Source organism: Acomys minous (assembly GCF_964271855.1).
Source record: "Acomys minous genome assembly, chromosome: 2".
Taxonomy (NCBI): Eukaryota; Metazoa; Chordata; class Mammalia; order Rodentia; family Muridae; genus Acomys; species Acomys minous.
In genome coordinates, this window is record NC_140484.1 from 85475670 (window position 1) to 85488703 (window position 13034).

The 13034-nt window shown below is 54.1% G+C and overlaps 1 protein-coding gene across 4 annotated transcripts; it reads left to right on the plus strand.

The window, feature by feature from the left end:
• Positions 1-464: 464 nt before the first annotated feature.
• LOC311584532 (orphan sodium- and chloride-dependent neurotransmitter transporter NTT5-like) lies at positions 465-10885 on the plus strand. 4 transcript variants are annotated; one of them, XM_084758959.1, is made up of 13 exons: positions 465-508; positions 660-777; positions 1817-2105; positions 2222-2379; positions 2815-2941; positions 3011-3222; positions 5138-5248; positions 5343-5584; positions 8357-8543; positions 8837-9038; positions 9160-9319; positions 9641-9806; positions 10002-10885. In XM_084758959.1, the coding sequence occupies exons 3-13, from the start codon at positions 1868-1870 to the stop codon at positions 10368-10370; spliced, it is 2172 nt and encodes a 723-aa protein (XP_084615085.1). In that variant the 5' UTR covers positions 465-508; positions 660-777; positions 1817-1867; the 3' UTR covers positions 10371-10885. The 4 variants fall into 4 exon arrangements, with proteins under 4 accessions (XP_084615085.1, XP_084615084.1, XP_084615087.1 ...); XM_084758958.1 differs by lacking the exon at positions 465-508 and having other exon boundaries at positions 587-777; XM_084758961.1 differs by lacking the exon at positions 465-508 and having other exon boundaries at positions 587-777; positions 10101-10885.
• Positions 10886-13034: the final 2149 nt, after the last annotated feature.

The following is a 13034-nucleotide window of genomic DNA, read 5'->3' on the forward strand; positions in this document are numbered from 1 at the left end:
CAGATCAGGAATCGCTCCTCCAGAATTTCCTATGATATATCCTTACAATTCTAAATTCAAAGGCTGTCTTTCTTTGTTTTTTAAAAAATAAAATTTCATTTCCTCAAGTCGTTTCAAAAAAATAGTACTTGGACCTACATTTTCCTCTTTGTTTCTAGCTCGCTACTATCTTTAATCTTTATTATCTGTTTGGTTTGTCTCCTTGTTATTCTTCTATTTTCTCTCTCTCTCTCAGTCTTGTTTCCAACCCAGACCTCTACCTCTCAACTGCCCCCACACTTGTTATTTTTCCGGGCATCGCCCCTAACCCACCCGGTGTGTAAATGTGAAATCTGTCAACTAGTGACCTCACTCAGCCTGCTCAAAGTCAAATCTGCATGGCAACCAGTGACTTCACCTAGCCCCAGAACCCGAGCTACCTGGCAATAGGTGACCTAACAGTCCACAAAGGGGACCGGTGACGTCACAGACCAGCTCGCCCAGACAGAGAGCGAGCAGCGGGAGGCGGGTAGGGATCGCTGCTCCTGCCCCCCACCCCCACCCCGCCAGCCTCGCTCACTGGGGATCCGGTCCAGGGGGACGAGCCGCCTTTCCCTTCGGGGCTTCCCTGTAGGCGGGACTGTCTCGGTCCCCGACGACGGGCAAACCGGTACCCGCAGGTTTCTGTAAAGACTCTGGATAGTGAGCAAGTGTTTGTTAAAAGTCATGTTCTCAGCCTGGGCGGAGCAGTGCACTCCAGCACAGCCAGAGCTACACAGCGAGGCGCTGCCTGCATAAGTAAGTTCACTTCTTTAATCCCCGTGGGGGCCAGAAAGGGGCGCTGGGGGGTCCTGAGGCTGAAGTTATAGGCTGTTGTGAGGGCCTCTTAGCTGCTAAACTCTGTCCCTCCAGTTGCCCGGTTGACATTTGAAGTTTTAGTTTATCTAGGTTCAAGGCTTGTGCGATCTTAAAGGACACCATGATTTTAGCTGATGTGATGGCACGCACGCCCGTCAGTCCAGAACTCCCAAGGCTGATCCAGGAGGACCAAAAATTTAAGGCTAGATTTGGAGCTCCTCTCAAGAGCACACACAATAAATAAATAAATAAATAATTAATTAAAAAAAAAATCCCCACTGCCAAACCCATGATTTTAAATTTTGCTCCTGAAGGTTTTGGAAGGGACACGGAGTATAAATTTTTATTACATGACTTTAAAAAATTTTTTGCAACACTGGGAATGGAGAAACTTTTGTTGTGGAATATTACATGCGGCTATTACTATACACAGGACACAAATCTATGTATTAATGTCTATACAAGCTGTATGAATTTCTTATAAATTCTGTAAATTTTTCTTCTATTATATCATTGAATATTTTCCTACGCCATATTTATTTTGTTTCATGTGACAGGGTCTCTCTGTGTAGCTCTGGCTGTCCCAGAACTTGCTGTGTAGACCAGCAATCCCCCTGCCTCTGCCTCCCGCGAGTGCTGGGATTAAAGGCGTGCGCCACCACGCCCAGGCATATTTAGTGTGTGTGTGTGTGTGTGTGTGTGTGTGTGTGTGTGTGTGTGTACATGCAGTACCGGGCATATATGAAGTCAGAGGACAGCTTTCAGGATTGGCTCTCTCTTCTCCCACCACGTGGGTGCTAAGGATTGAATTCAGGTTATCAGGTTTGGCCACAGACACCTTTATGGGATTAGCTATCTCACCTGCTACAGGATCCATTATAAGTCAAATGCTCTCTGTACTCCCCCCTAAACCCCCCCCCCCCGCACATCCCTGTGCTTCTCTGGATGCTGGTTCTACACAAAAGTCTGTCCCCTAAAGCCTGCTGGTTTGGGCGACCCCAAGACCCCTTCAGCCAGCGAAGAGGAGGCCATGGACCAACCACCTGAAGCATCTCTCAAGGCCAAGAAGGAAAAGCTGGCATCCAGGAAGTGGAGCATCAAACCCATATCCCTGCCCTGGGGCTTCAGGACCAGAGAGGTTCGCATCACCAAGATCCCGAACCGCTTCCAGGCCAAGACCACAGAGAACCTCCTGATCCTGGTGTCCTTCTCCATTGGGCTCGGCAGCATGTGGCGCTTTCCATACCTGTGCCACCAGAATGGAGGAGGTGAGGCCGGGGCCTCTGCTCCGAGGTTAAGGGAGGGGAGGGATGGCAGGGGGCAGGGGCTCCCCAGCTGCCCCAGCAAGCCTCTCCCCCGCCCCTCCCCCACCACCTCTCTGCAGGAAGCTTTGTGCTGACCTACGTCATCCTGCTGGTGCTGCTGGGAATCCCCCTCCTGTACATGGAGATGATCATAGGGCAGTGGCTACAGGTGGACAACATCCAGGCCTGGAAGCGGCTGGTCCCCTGGCTCAGCGGTTTGGGCTACTCCAGCATGCTGGTATGCCGGGGTGTGGGGGTGTGGGAGTAGGGGTGGGGTTGGGGGTAGAGTGGGGGTGCAGTGTGGGGGTGTGGGTGGGGGTGTGGGGGTGTGGGAGTAGGGGTGGGGTTGGGGGTAGGGTGGGGGTGCAGTGTGGGGGTGTGGGTGGGGGTGTGGGGGTGTGGGAGTAGGGGTGGGGTTGGGGGTAGGGTGGGGGTGCAGTGTGGGGGTGTGGGTGGGGGTGTGGGGGTGTGGGAGTAGGGGTGGGGTTGGGGGTAGGGTGGGGGTGCAGTGTGGGGTGGGGGTGGGGGGTGGGAGTGTGGGGGTAGGGGTGGAGTTGGGGGTAGGGTGGGGGTGCAGTGTGGGGGTGGGGGTGTGCGCATGGCAGAGGCACAGGTCCCCAGTGTCCCCTCTCCTCCAGGACACCCCTCAGGCCCACCTTGTCGTCACTCACAGGCTTGTGTCCTGGTGAGTCTGTACAACAGTGCCCTGGTGTCTTGGAGCTTTTTCTACCTTGGCAATTCCTTTGATTACCCTCCACCCTGGGAATACTGTCACTTTCTGCATAACGTCAGTGTGGCCGGTGAGGAGAGGGACAGGCGGAGGGACGGTAAGAGGTAGGGGAGACACAGGGTGTGAGGTGGCCCCCTAGGTACCTGGATTTCTTCACACGCCCCTTCCACAGACACCACCTGCCTTCGGACGATACCCCACCAGCATTTCTGGTACCACAATGTGCTAGAAACCCCCAACCAAATAGAAGAAGGACTCGAGGAGCTGGTCCTGAGCCTCACCCTGTGCCTCTTTGCCACTTGGATAGTCATTTATGTCGCCATGATCACCAGGATAAAGAGCTCAGTGCTAGTAAGTGCCCCAGCGGCCACCTTCCTGCCAACCCTCTGGGCCTCCAGCTGTCCCCAGGACAGGTTCGCGTGTGTGGCCACCCGCATCCCCAGCAAGGGTTCCACGAAAGAGAAACTTAGTCTCTCACATCTCCTTAGACTCATCCTGGGCCCCAGCCTGCAGAGCTGTTTTCTTCTCTAGTGCCCATGGCGGCCTCTGTCGCCACATTCTGGTGTCTGTGTCCATCTGAGCATCTGGCTCCCCTACACATCCCTGGAGGCTAACACACTTAATTCTTTTTGGTTGCGCGTTTGTTTGTTTGCTTTTTGAGACAGGGTTTCTCTGTGTAGCCCTGGCTAGCCTGAAACTCACTCTGTAGACCAGGCTGGCCTCGAACTCACAGAGACCCGCCTGCCTCTGCCTCCCTGAGTGCTGAGAAGAGAGGCGTGCGCCACCACTCCCGGCCGCACTTAATTCTTGGCATTACTCCTGCAAATATAGACTCCGCTCTGACTAGACCCAGTGTGAAAGGGGCCTTTTTACTCTTCCTGTCACTGTGACCTGAGAAGCAGCAGCTTCACGGAGCAAGGGTTTGTTTCAGCTCGCGGCTTGAGGGCGTACAGACCCCTGGGGAGGGGGCAGGATGCCAGCATTCAGCCCCATGGCACTCAGAACACATGGCTGGGACATCCGGTCTCCGCAGCACAGCAAGCAGGACAAGCTGCATGTTGGCGCTCAGGTGGCTTTCTCCCTGTCCCTCCTTTCTTCCACCCAGGCTCAAGGGCTGTAGACAGGGGCATTCCAAGTCCCTGTTCCCATATTGGTTAATCCTCTCTCTCGAGAGCCCACGGACACGCTCAGAGTCACGCCGCAAACTCTGGCATGGTCAGGTTGACAAACGAGGGTTAGTCATCTCGCCACGGGCTGGGGAGATAGATGACTTTACACAGAAGCGTGGCCGGGCCGTGGCAGCGCTCGCCTTTCATCCCCACGCTCGGGAGAGAGAGGCGGGTGGATCTCTGAGTTGGAGGCCAGCCCGGTCTGAGTTCCAGGACAGCCAAGGCTACATAGGGAAACCCTGTCTCAAACACAAAAAAACAATCAAAAAGACCGAAAAGCATGCGGACCTGAGTTTAATGTCCAAGACCCACATTTAAGAAAGCAGGCGAGTGAGCCGGGCGGTGGTGGCTCACGCCTTTAATCCCAGCACTCGGGAGGCAGAGGCAGGTGGATCTCTGTGAGTTCGAGGCCAGCCTGGTCTACAAAGTGAGTCCAGGACAGCCAAGGCTACACAGAGAGACCCTGCCTCCAAAAAGAAAAAGAAAGAAAGAAAGAAAGCAGGCGTGATGGCTTGATTGGAACCCAGGAACTGGGGTAGTGACGACAGGAGGACCCCAGGAGCTCACTGGCGGGTCAGCCTCTGTTTAGTCAGCGTACTCCAGGGTAGTGAGACCCTGTCTCAAAGGGCAGGGTGGACAGCACGGAGGCATGGGGCTAGCAGGGCCGGAGGCTGAGTAGAAGGATTTGTCTAAAAGGGGAAGAAACGAAACAGAAAAGATTTTGCCATCAGGAGCATGACTACTGTGTGATCTGAGAGCTCGGCACTGGGGTGGCTGTTGGGAGGTTCCTGTCGTGGTCCTCTGTGCAGGAGCGGCGAACCTTGGGAGCCATTCCTCAGGCACCATCCGCACCCATTCGCTCCGCTCCCCGCCTCCCGCCCCGCCCCGCCCCTGCCTCCCGCCCCGCCCCTGCCTCCCGCCCCGCCCCTGCCTCCCGCCCCGCCCCCTGCCTCCCGCCCCGCCCCCTGCCTCCCGCCCCGCCCCCTGCCTCCCGCCCCGCCCCCCCCTCCTCACACCATCCTGCAGTCTCTCTCAGGCCCTGCTAATGTCGTCTCTGTTTCCCTCTCCCCACGGCCTCTGTTGACGGACCCGGCCAGATGCTGATCTTCTCCATATTCTTCCCCTACGTCCTCCTCATCTGCTTCTTCATCCGAAGTCTCTTCCTGCCAGGCGCGATGGCCAGCCTCAGGCGCCTGGTGACCACAGAGGTGAGGACGGGGCTCCCGCTAGCCCTTCGCTTCCCTCAGCACCCTGGGCCTCCCACTCCATCCCTCACTGCCCCCCACCCCCGGTCTTCCTCAGCTCCCCGTCTTGTCATCGCTGGACATGTGGCGTCAGGCTGGAGGCCACGTGCTTTACTCCCTCGGCCTCGGCATGGGCACCATCATCACCCTCTCCTCCTACCAGACTAGAGGTGACAACTACACCAAGCTGGCATCCTGTGTGGCCATAATCAACCTGGTGACCTCCTTGCTCAGCACTTCCATCAGCTTCCTCGTGCTGGGCTTCTGGGCCACCACCAGCGGCTCTAGCTGTGTGGAGAAGTGAGTGACATAACCCTGCAGTTTAGCAGCAGAGGCCTTCCCACCCCGGCTGCCTTCAGGCCCACAGTCCGCTGGTACCCTGCTGCACCTCATCCTCAGAGCACGCAACCAGAAGGGCAATGCACCCAATGGAAGCGGAGGTCTCGGAAACTGCACATGAAGTCAAGGAACGCGTCCAAGAGGTTATTTAACCCACAAGGCTACCGTCACAGCTTGCCGAGGCTCAGGAGGCAGCTGGGGGCATAGACGGTTTGAGCTGGGAAGTCTTAGAAAGTACTAGAGTCTGAGCTTTGTCCCAGGGCCTCTGCCTTATTGGTGGTGGCTGTAGCCAGGCAGTGGGGTTTGGTTTGCTTGCTTGCTTCTCCTCCTTCTCCTTTTCTTTTTCCTCTACCCCCTACCCCATTCCTTTTTCTTTCTTTCTTTTCTTTTCTTTTTCTTTTTCTTTTTTTTTGAGACAGGGTTTCTCTGTGTAGCTCTGGCTGTCCTAGAACTTGCTCTATAGACCAGGCTGGTCTCGAACTCCCAAATGCTGGAATTAAAGGCATGTGCCAGGACTAGAGAGACTTCTCAGGAGTTAAGAACACTGCCTATGGACAGGTGGTGGCGGAGCACCTGTGTGCGTGTCTAAGCATGCTTGTGCAGGTCAGCACACAGCTCTGTGCAGTCTGTCTCGCTTGTGTGGTTCCAGAGGCCACACCTGAGGTTTGCATGGCAAGTGGTCTGTCCACTGAACTGTCATTGGCCAAATTTTCTTTCTTTCTTTCTTTTCTTTTCTTTTTTTTTTTTTTTTAAGGCAGGGTCTGCTGTGGCCAGTGCTGGCTTTGACCTCTCTGGGTAGCTGAGGATGACCTTGAACTTTTTTTTCTTTTTAACTTTCCGAGACAGGGTCTCTCTGTGTAGCTTTGGCTGTCCTGGAGTCGCTTTGTAGACCAGGATGGCCTCGAACTCACTGCCTCTGCCTCCCGAGTGCTGAGATTAAAGGCATGTGCCACTACGCCCGGCTTTTTTTTTTCTTCATATTTATTTTATGTATATGAGTGCTCTATTTGCATATATACCTAAGGCCAGAAGAGGGCATCAGATTACATTATAGCTGGGCATGAGCCACCATGTGGTTGCTGGGAGTTGAACTCAGGACCTCTAGAAGAACAAGCAGTGCTCTTAACCACTGGGCCATTTCTCCAGCCTTCTGATCCTACCCTGTGTTGAGATGACAGGCATGCATGTCAACCCTCCTCCCCTTGCGTAAGGTCACACTGCCCAGCCTGCCAGGGTTACTGTTAACTAAGCAGACTAAAAAAAAAAAAATTAAGAATGGAGCCAGTCATGGTGGCACACACCTTTAATCCCAGCACTCCGGGAGGCAGAGGCAGGCAGATCACTGTGAGTTCGAGGCCAGCCTGGTCTACAAAGCGAGTCCAGGACAGCCAAGGCTAACACAGAGAAACCCTATCTTGAAATATAAAAAACAAGACAACAACAACAAAAACAGAATGCACCCAGATTCTATTCTTTTGACCAGGAAGAAGCAGATTCCCTTTAATCGGCCTCAAGAGAGCTCCACTTTTCCCCTTTCACAGGGTACTTTAAGTCTTAGGGAGGTGCAAGCTGATTATGAAGGAGGGGTGTATCCTCAGGGACCCTTAAGTCTGTCTGTGCTATCTACCCCCACCAAGAGTTGAGACCCTGAAAACATTTAAGAAGGTTTAGAGGTCAAGTGCTGGGGGTGGGGGGTGGGGGCTCAGGCCTCAGAGTGAAGTCAAGGGGGACAGGTTAGATGGAATTAGACAATCTTAGAATCATCTGAGGCGGACCCACTGTAAAGGACAGAAGATAAGATTAAGGTAGCAGCTCCGGATAAAATATCCAAAGGTTAATAGGATCGCCCTAGACTGTAATAGGCACAAGTCATTTCTGCCATGAAGAGCCATAGATTTCCTTGCAGAGCTGCTTGCCATAATCGTGGTGGGGTGAGTGAGGTGGCTCAGTAGGTTAAAGGCCCTGGCTTCCCAAGCGGGGCTGCGTTTAGTCCCTGGGACCCGCATGGAGGAAGAAGGGAACCGAGCCCTGCAAGGTGTCCTCTGACCTCCACACAGGCACTGACACACACTCTGGGAATCTGAGGCAGGAGGATCTCTGTGAGTTCGAGGTTAGTCGGGTCTACATAGTGAGTCCCAGACCAACCAGGGCTACATAGCGAGACCTTGTCTTAAAGGGAAAAAAAAAAAAAAGACATGGCTGTGTCTGGCCTATTCTCAGTCTGATATTGTAGGTCTTGTAAAGCAAAGGTGAGGTAGGCGGATCTCTGTGAGTTCGAGGCCAGCCTGCTGTACAGAACAAGTTCCAGGACAGCCAGGGCCACACAGAGAAACCCTGTCTCTAAAACCAAAACAAAACAACAAAGAGGAAGTGATGGCTCAGTTACCAGTGCTTCTCAACCTTCCTGATGCCGAGACCCTTTAATACAGCTCCTGGTGCTGGAGAGATGGCTCAGAGGTTAAGAGCACTGCTGTTTGTCCAAAGGTCCTGAGTTCAATTCCCAGCAACCACATGGTGGCTCACAGCCCTCTGTAATGGGATCTGATGCCCTCTTCTGGCCTGTAGGTGTACATGCAGGCAGAGCACTGTATACATTATATATATTTAAAAAAAAATACAGCTCCTCATGTTGTGCTGACCTCAACCATAAAGTTATTCTCATTCCTTGGTTGGTGATGGCTGGTGAAGCAGTCCATTCTCTCCCTGTCTTTTTTCCCCTTCTGACCCCGTCAGGAGTGTCTCCAACCTGCTCAACCTCATTGCCAAGGGTGTGCTGTCCCAGGCGGCCAGGCCTCCCACAGACATTGTCCATCGGCCCCCACTGGAGTTCCTGGACTGGATAAACCAACTCCCCGAGCACGTCCAGCATGAGGTGGTCCATTTTTCCCTGCCGTGCAGCATCCTAGTGAAAGAGGAAAAGGTGTGTTCATCAGGGAGGCCAGGCCTGGCAGCCTCTCAGCAGGCAACAGCACACACACCCTGACTCTGGGAGTACATCAATATGCCGCAGCTAGTCTGTGGTTCACATCAGGGGACCTTGGAAATGAAGGTCACCCAGGCCACATGGCCAAGGAAGGCCAGCTCTCAACGCTTTCACCTCCAACTTCCTTGCTGGGTATCTTATGGTTCCATCCATGACAGACATTACTAATCAAGTACCACACCATCCCCATCCCATCCGGATGCTCCATTGAGATCCCTTCTCTCCCACAGTTCATGGAGGGCGCTGGCCTGGCATATGTGGCCTTCTCTCAGGTCGTGTCACTGTTTCCCGGTTCCTCTTTCTGGGCCATCATCTTCTTCCTGGCCCTGGCCACCACGAGTCTGAGCACCATGGTAACGCTCCTGGAGGGCATCATGCTTCCTCTGCAGAAAAAGATCCTCATCTTGTCAAAGTATCCCAAGCTGGTACCAGGTACAAACCCTCTACGCTGGAACCTTCCCCACACCCACCTTATCCCAAGTATACAGTGTCCACATTGACCCCCCCCCCAGCTCACGAACCCTAGTATACCCCAATCCACTTCCGCCCTTAGTGGTCATCTGCTTGGGAGGATTTCTGGGCAGCCTCATCTTCACCAGCCGCCCCGGCAGCTACGTGGTATTCCTGATTGATGACCACCTGGTCCCTATGGTCCTTGTCATCATTGTGGTATTCCAGAACCTTTCCCTGGCCTGGGTCTATGGAGTCAGGAGGTGATTTCCAACCCCTGGGGGGTGGGATGGGGTGGGGTTGTGCCTGGCTATCATGCCTATCCTAGGCCTTTGGGGGGGGACACAGGCACTCCGTGGGTCCTCAGACAGCAGCAGGTCAGACCCTACAGGAAGATGCAGTCTCCAGTGCTCTGAAGGCCAAGGGCTGTAGTGGTGCCGTCCCAAGGGGTGACAACATGACCAGAGCCAGGGAGGGCCTGATCCCCAACCTTAAGCATCAAGAGCTTCCAAGAGAACCAGAGATGGAGGGGTCACGCCATGTCTAGGGCCCAAGCGGCCCTAACGGTCCCTTCCTCCACCCAGATTCAGGGCTGAGATATTTGGCCAGCTGGGGCGTCTGGTGTGGGCACCTTTCTCCTTCCTGTGGAGCTACGTGACACTGCCCACGCTGCTGGCCCTGTTCACAATCTACTTCCTGAATATCTACCACAGTGAATCTCTCTACTATATCTCTTGGAATGACAGCATGGTGCGGCTCCTGCCCATGGGGACCTGGGGGCCCAGCACCCCACCCTTGTATCTCCTACCCACCGGGACTCGGGGGACCCCATACCCATAGCACCGGGACTGAGCCCTCACCCTGTATATCCTATCCCCCGGGGACCGGGGACATTGCATCTGGACTGAGACCCCTCCCCCTGTGGCCCACTGTCCCCGCCCCCAGTCCCAGGAAGTGAAGCAGCCTTACCAGAAGATAGTGCTGGGCTGGGTCACCTTCCTCAGTGTCCTGGCACTCCTGCCCATCCCCATGTACCCGCTCCAGCGCTGGTGGAACCTGGATGATGACGTCATCTGTGACGTCTCAAAGGAGCCCGCATCCTCCAGAAAGGTGGTCCCAGGGAGCAACAAGGCCACCCAGAGGCCTATGTACCTCCTGAGGAGAAGTCAGGAAAAAGACAAGGCTTCGTTCCAAAACAAGAGCCCCCCAGAGACCTCGTTCCTTCAGCATCAGAACGTGGTGGCGAAAACGGGCAGTGAAAACTACTCCACCTTCAGCTTTCCCTACGGCTCCACTTCTCTTATCTCTGCCTGACGCACCCAAGCCCCGCTGCCCTTGCCAACAGGCGGTCTGGCCTTCCGCAGCACAGGACAGAAGGGATGAACCCTCTTCCAAGAGGGTTCTGGAAGAGAGGCCAGCGAGAGCCCTGTTTGGCAGTGGTGGTGTCACCTGGTCTCGGGAACTGGTGATGTGGACCCAGCCAGTACCTGGCCCACAGCAAGGAGAAGATGAGTTACTGAGAAACACAGCCCAAACTTCCCCCAGTAGCCCCTATGGGCTTTGAACGGACATGGACCACGCAGCGGCCCATGTTCACAGTCTGGACACACGGGGGTGGGGGGGGCCTAGGGCCCCCCTCATTCTCTGTGATTTGGACACAATTTTGGCATGTTCAGGTTGGCATATGACCCAGCCCCGGTTTCTGAGAGACGCGATTGCTCCCTCTAAGCCCTGCCCGACCATCCCGCCTGTCAGCAGTGACTGACCTCCCAGGGATGGTGGCCTGAGATGGCGCCAAGACAGCAATGTTGTCTGTCAATAAATGAGGTGATGGATGACACATTCCAGTGGTGGGCACAGTGTTCTCTCTCTCTCTCTCTCTCTCTCTCTCTCTCTCTCTCTCTCACACACACACACACACACACACGTACTTCACAGGGTAGCTGCGGGGGGGGGGCAAACCGGGGGCCCTGCTGCTCTCAGGACACGACCAGTCCCTGTATTTGGAAGAAGCTGCAGCAGCAGCAGCACCATCTTTTAAACTATTTCATTCGGGGTGTTGAAGCTGCTCCCTCCCTTCCACCAACCCCTTACCCTGGGTAAGAGAGAAAGGAGGTGAGTGGAAAGAGGGGGCACAGACCCCTTGACACCTCCCCCCCAGCTACTGAGGGCCAGTTGGGTTCTTTTGGGGCAATACCAGGCTCCATCAACAGCAAACGCAGCAAGCAGCCTCCTCCAAGCCGCTGCGTTGAAACGTTTCTCTCTCCAAGCTGTCACCCTGTCTGTCTCTGGACTCTCCAAACTACTACACACTGCACGCCACGATGGCACATCTTACTCTTTCTCTCTAGGCTCTCCTATTTAGCTCCCGATGCGGAGGCAGGCCATTACCAGCTGGCAAAGGCCACACCCCTCAGGAGGCACTTATCAGCTGTGGACAAACTAAAGCTCAACCTCAAATCTCTCACTTGGGATTAAAATAAAAAAAAATATATTTACATAACATAACTGAGTTTACAAAGAAGGCAAAGCTTCCATTATTACACTACGGTCTAACCTGATCTCGTCCCCCATGCTGCGACCCCCAAGAATAAGTCTGCCCCCAAGTCCATGTCACTGCTCTCACCAAGAGGTCGAGAAGCTAACCCACACCTGCCAAAGACCTGTAAGACCCCCAGCACGGTGGTCTTAACATGGAGACCCCCACCAAGAACCAGCGAGACCAAGGTTTCGGTTGCAACACGCAAGAGGCTTTATTGCAGGGGGACGGGTACCCGGGCGTCTCAGTCTCTGGAGAGGCTGGCGCGCCGAGCGAGTCTTTCGGGGGCCTTTTATAGAGATTTTAGCGGGAAGCGCGGGTACAGAAGCGAGAAGCATAGTTACAGGGCTCTGATTGGTAAATTTAAATGAGGCGAGGTTATGGCCCGGTCATCAGATGGGCTCTAGGAACAGGGGAGTTCACCCGTTCTCTGGGCCAGGTGGCCGACCATAAATATCTTGTTTGACAAGGACAAACTGTTTCTGTTATCTCGGCATGCTTTTATCTTTTTCCTCTGGGCCCCAGGCCTTATCTTATCCCGGGAACCTATTATTCTAGTCTTGCCTTGCAAGATAGCGTTACTGCTGCTATGCTTGCTATGGCGGGTGCACAGGGGAGGGGGTCTTACAGACCCCTCCCTAAGCACCCAGCTCCTGGCAGGAGTAGAGCCTGGCCCTCAGCTGCTTCGGGGCCACAGACCTTCCCTAGCAACGGAAGGCTGGGTCCCATCTCCATCCACCGGTTTACACTTTCCAAGGAAACATATCCCCGCTTACTAGAAAACCTACTGCACAACACACCTATACTTTCACTTTTTAAAAACAATTGAGCTAAAATAGTGAAAAACAAGGCACCTGAATTTCCCTTCCCCGCCCCCTTGTCCTTTGAGACAGGGTTTCTCTGTGTAGCCTTGGCTGTCCTAGACTCTCTTCAGACCAGTCTGGCCTCGAGCACACAGCAATCAGCCTGCCTCTGCCTCCTGAGTGCTGGAATTAAAGGCGTGCGCCACCACACCTGGCCCTCTCTTCTTTTTAAAAGATTGATTTTAAGTCTGCACTTGGTTCCCTCAAGCAGTGTGGAGTTGGGGCTGGAGAGATGGCTCATCAGTTAAGAGCACTGACTGCTCTTCCAAAGGTCCTGAGTTCAATTCTCAGCAACCACATGGTGGCTCACGACCATCTATGATGAGATCTGGTGCCCTCTTCTGGCCTGCAGGTGTACATGCAGGTAGAACCCTCATATACATAAAATCACATCTTTTTTACAAAGTGTGGAGTTAAGACAGGTCCTGGCATTGCCCCTGGAACTGCAGTTACAGATGTTTGTGTGCTGGGAGCCAAATCTTCTAAAAGAGCAGCCAGGGCTCTTAAGTGTCGAGCAATCTCTCCAGATTCCAGAGTTCTTGAGAGGTAAGCATGGTTTTAACCTACTTTGGAGTG

Excerpts from the sequence above, each read along its gene's own strand:
- LOC311584532 (XM_084758959.1), top strand. The coding sequence starts at position 1,868 with ATGGACCAACCACCTGAAGCATCTCTCAAGGCCAAGAAGGAAAAGCTG. Across the intron at positions 2,942-3,010 it reads GCATAACGTCAGTGTGGCCG|GTACCTGGATTTCTTCACAC; the intron begins GTGAGGAGAGGG and ends GTGGCCCCCTAG. Across the intron at positions 9,320-9,640 it reads TGGGTCTATGGAGTCAGGAG|ATTCAGGGCTGAGATATTTG; the intron begins GTGATTTCCAAC and ends TCCTCCACCCAG.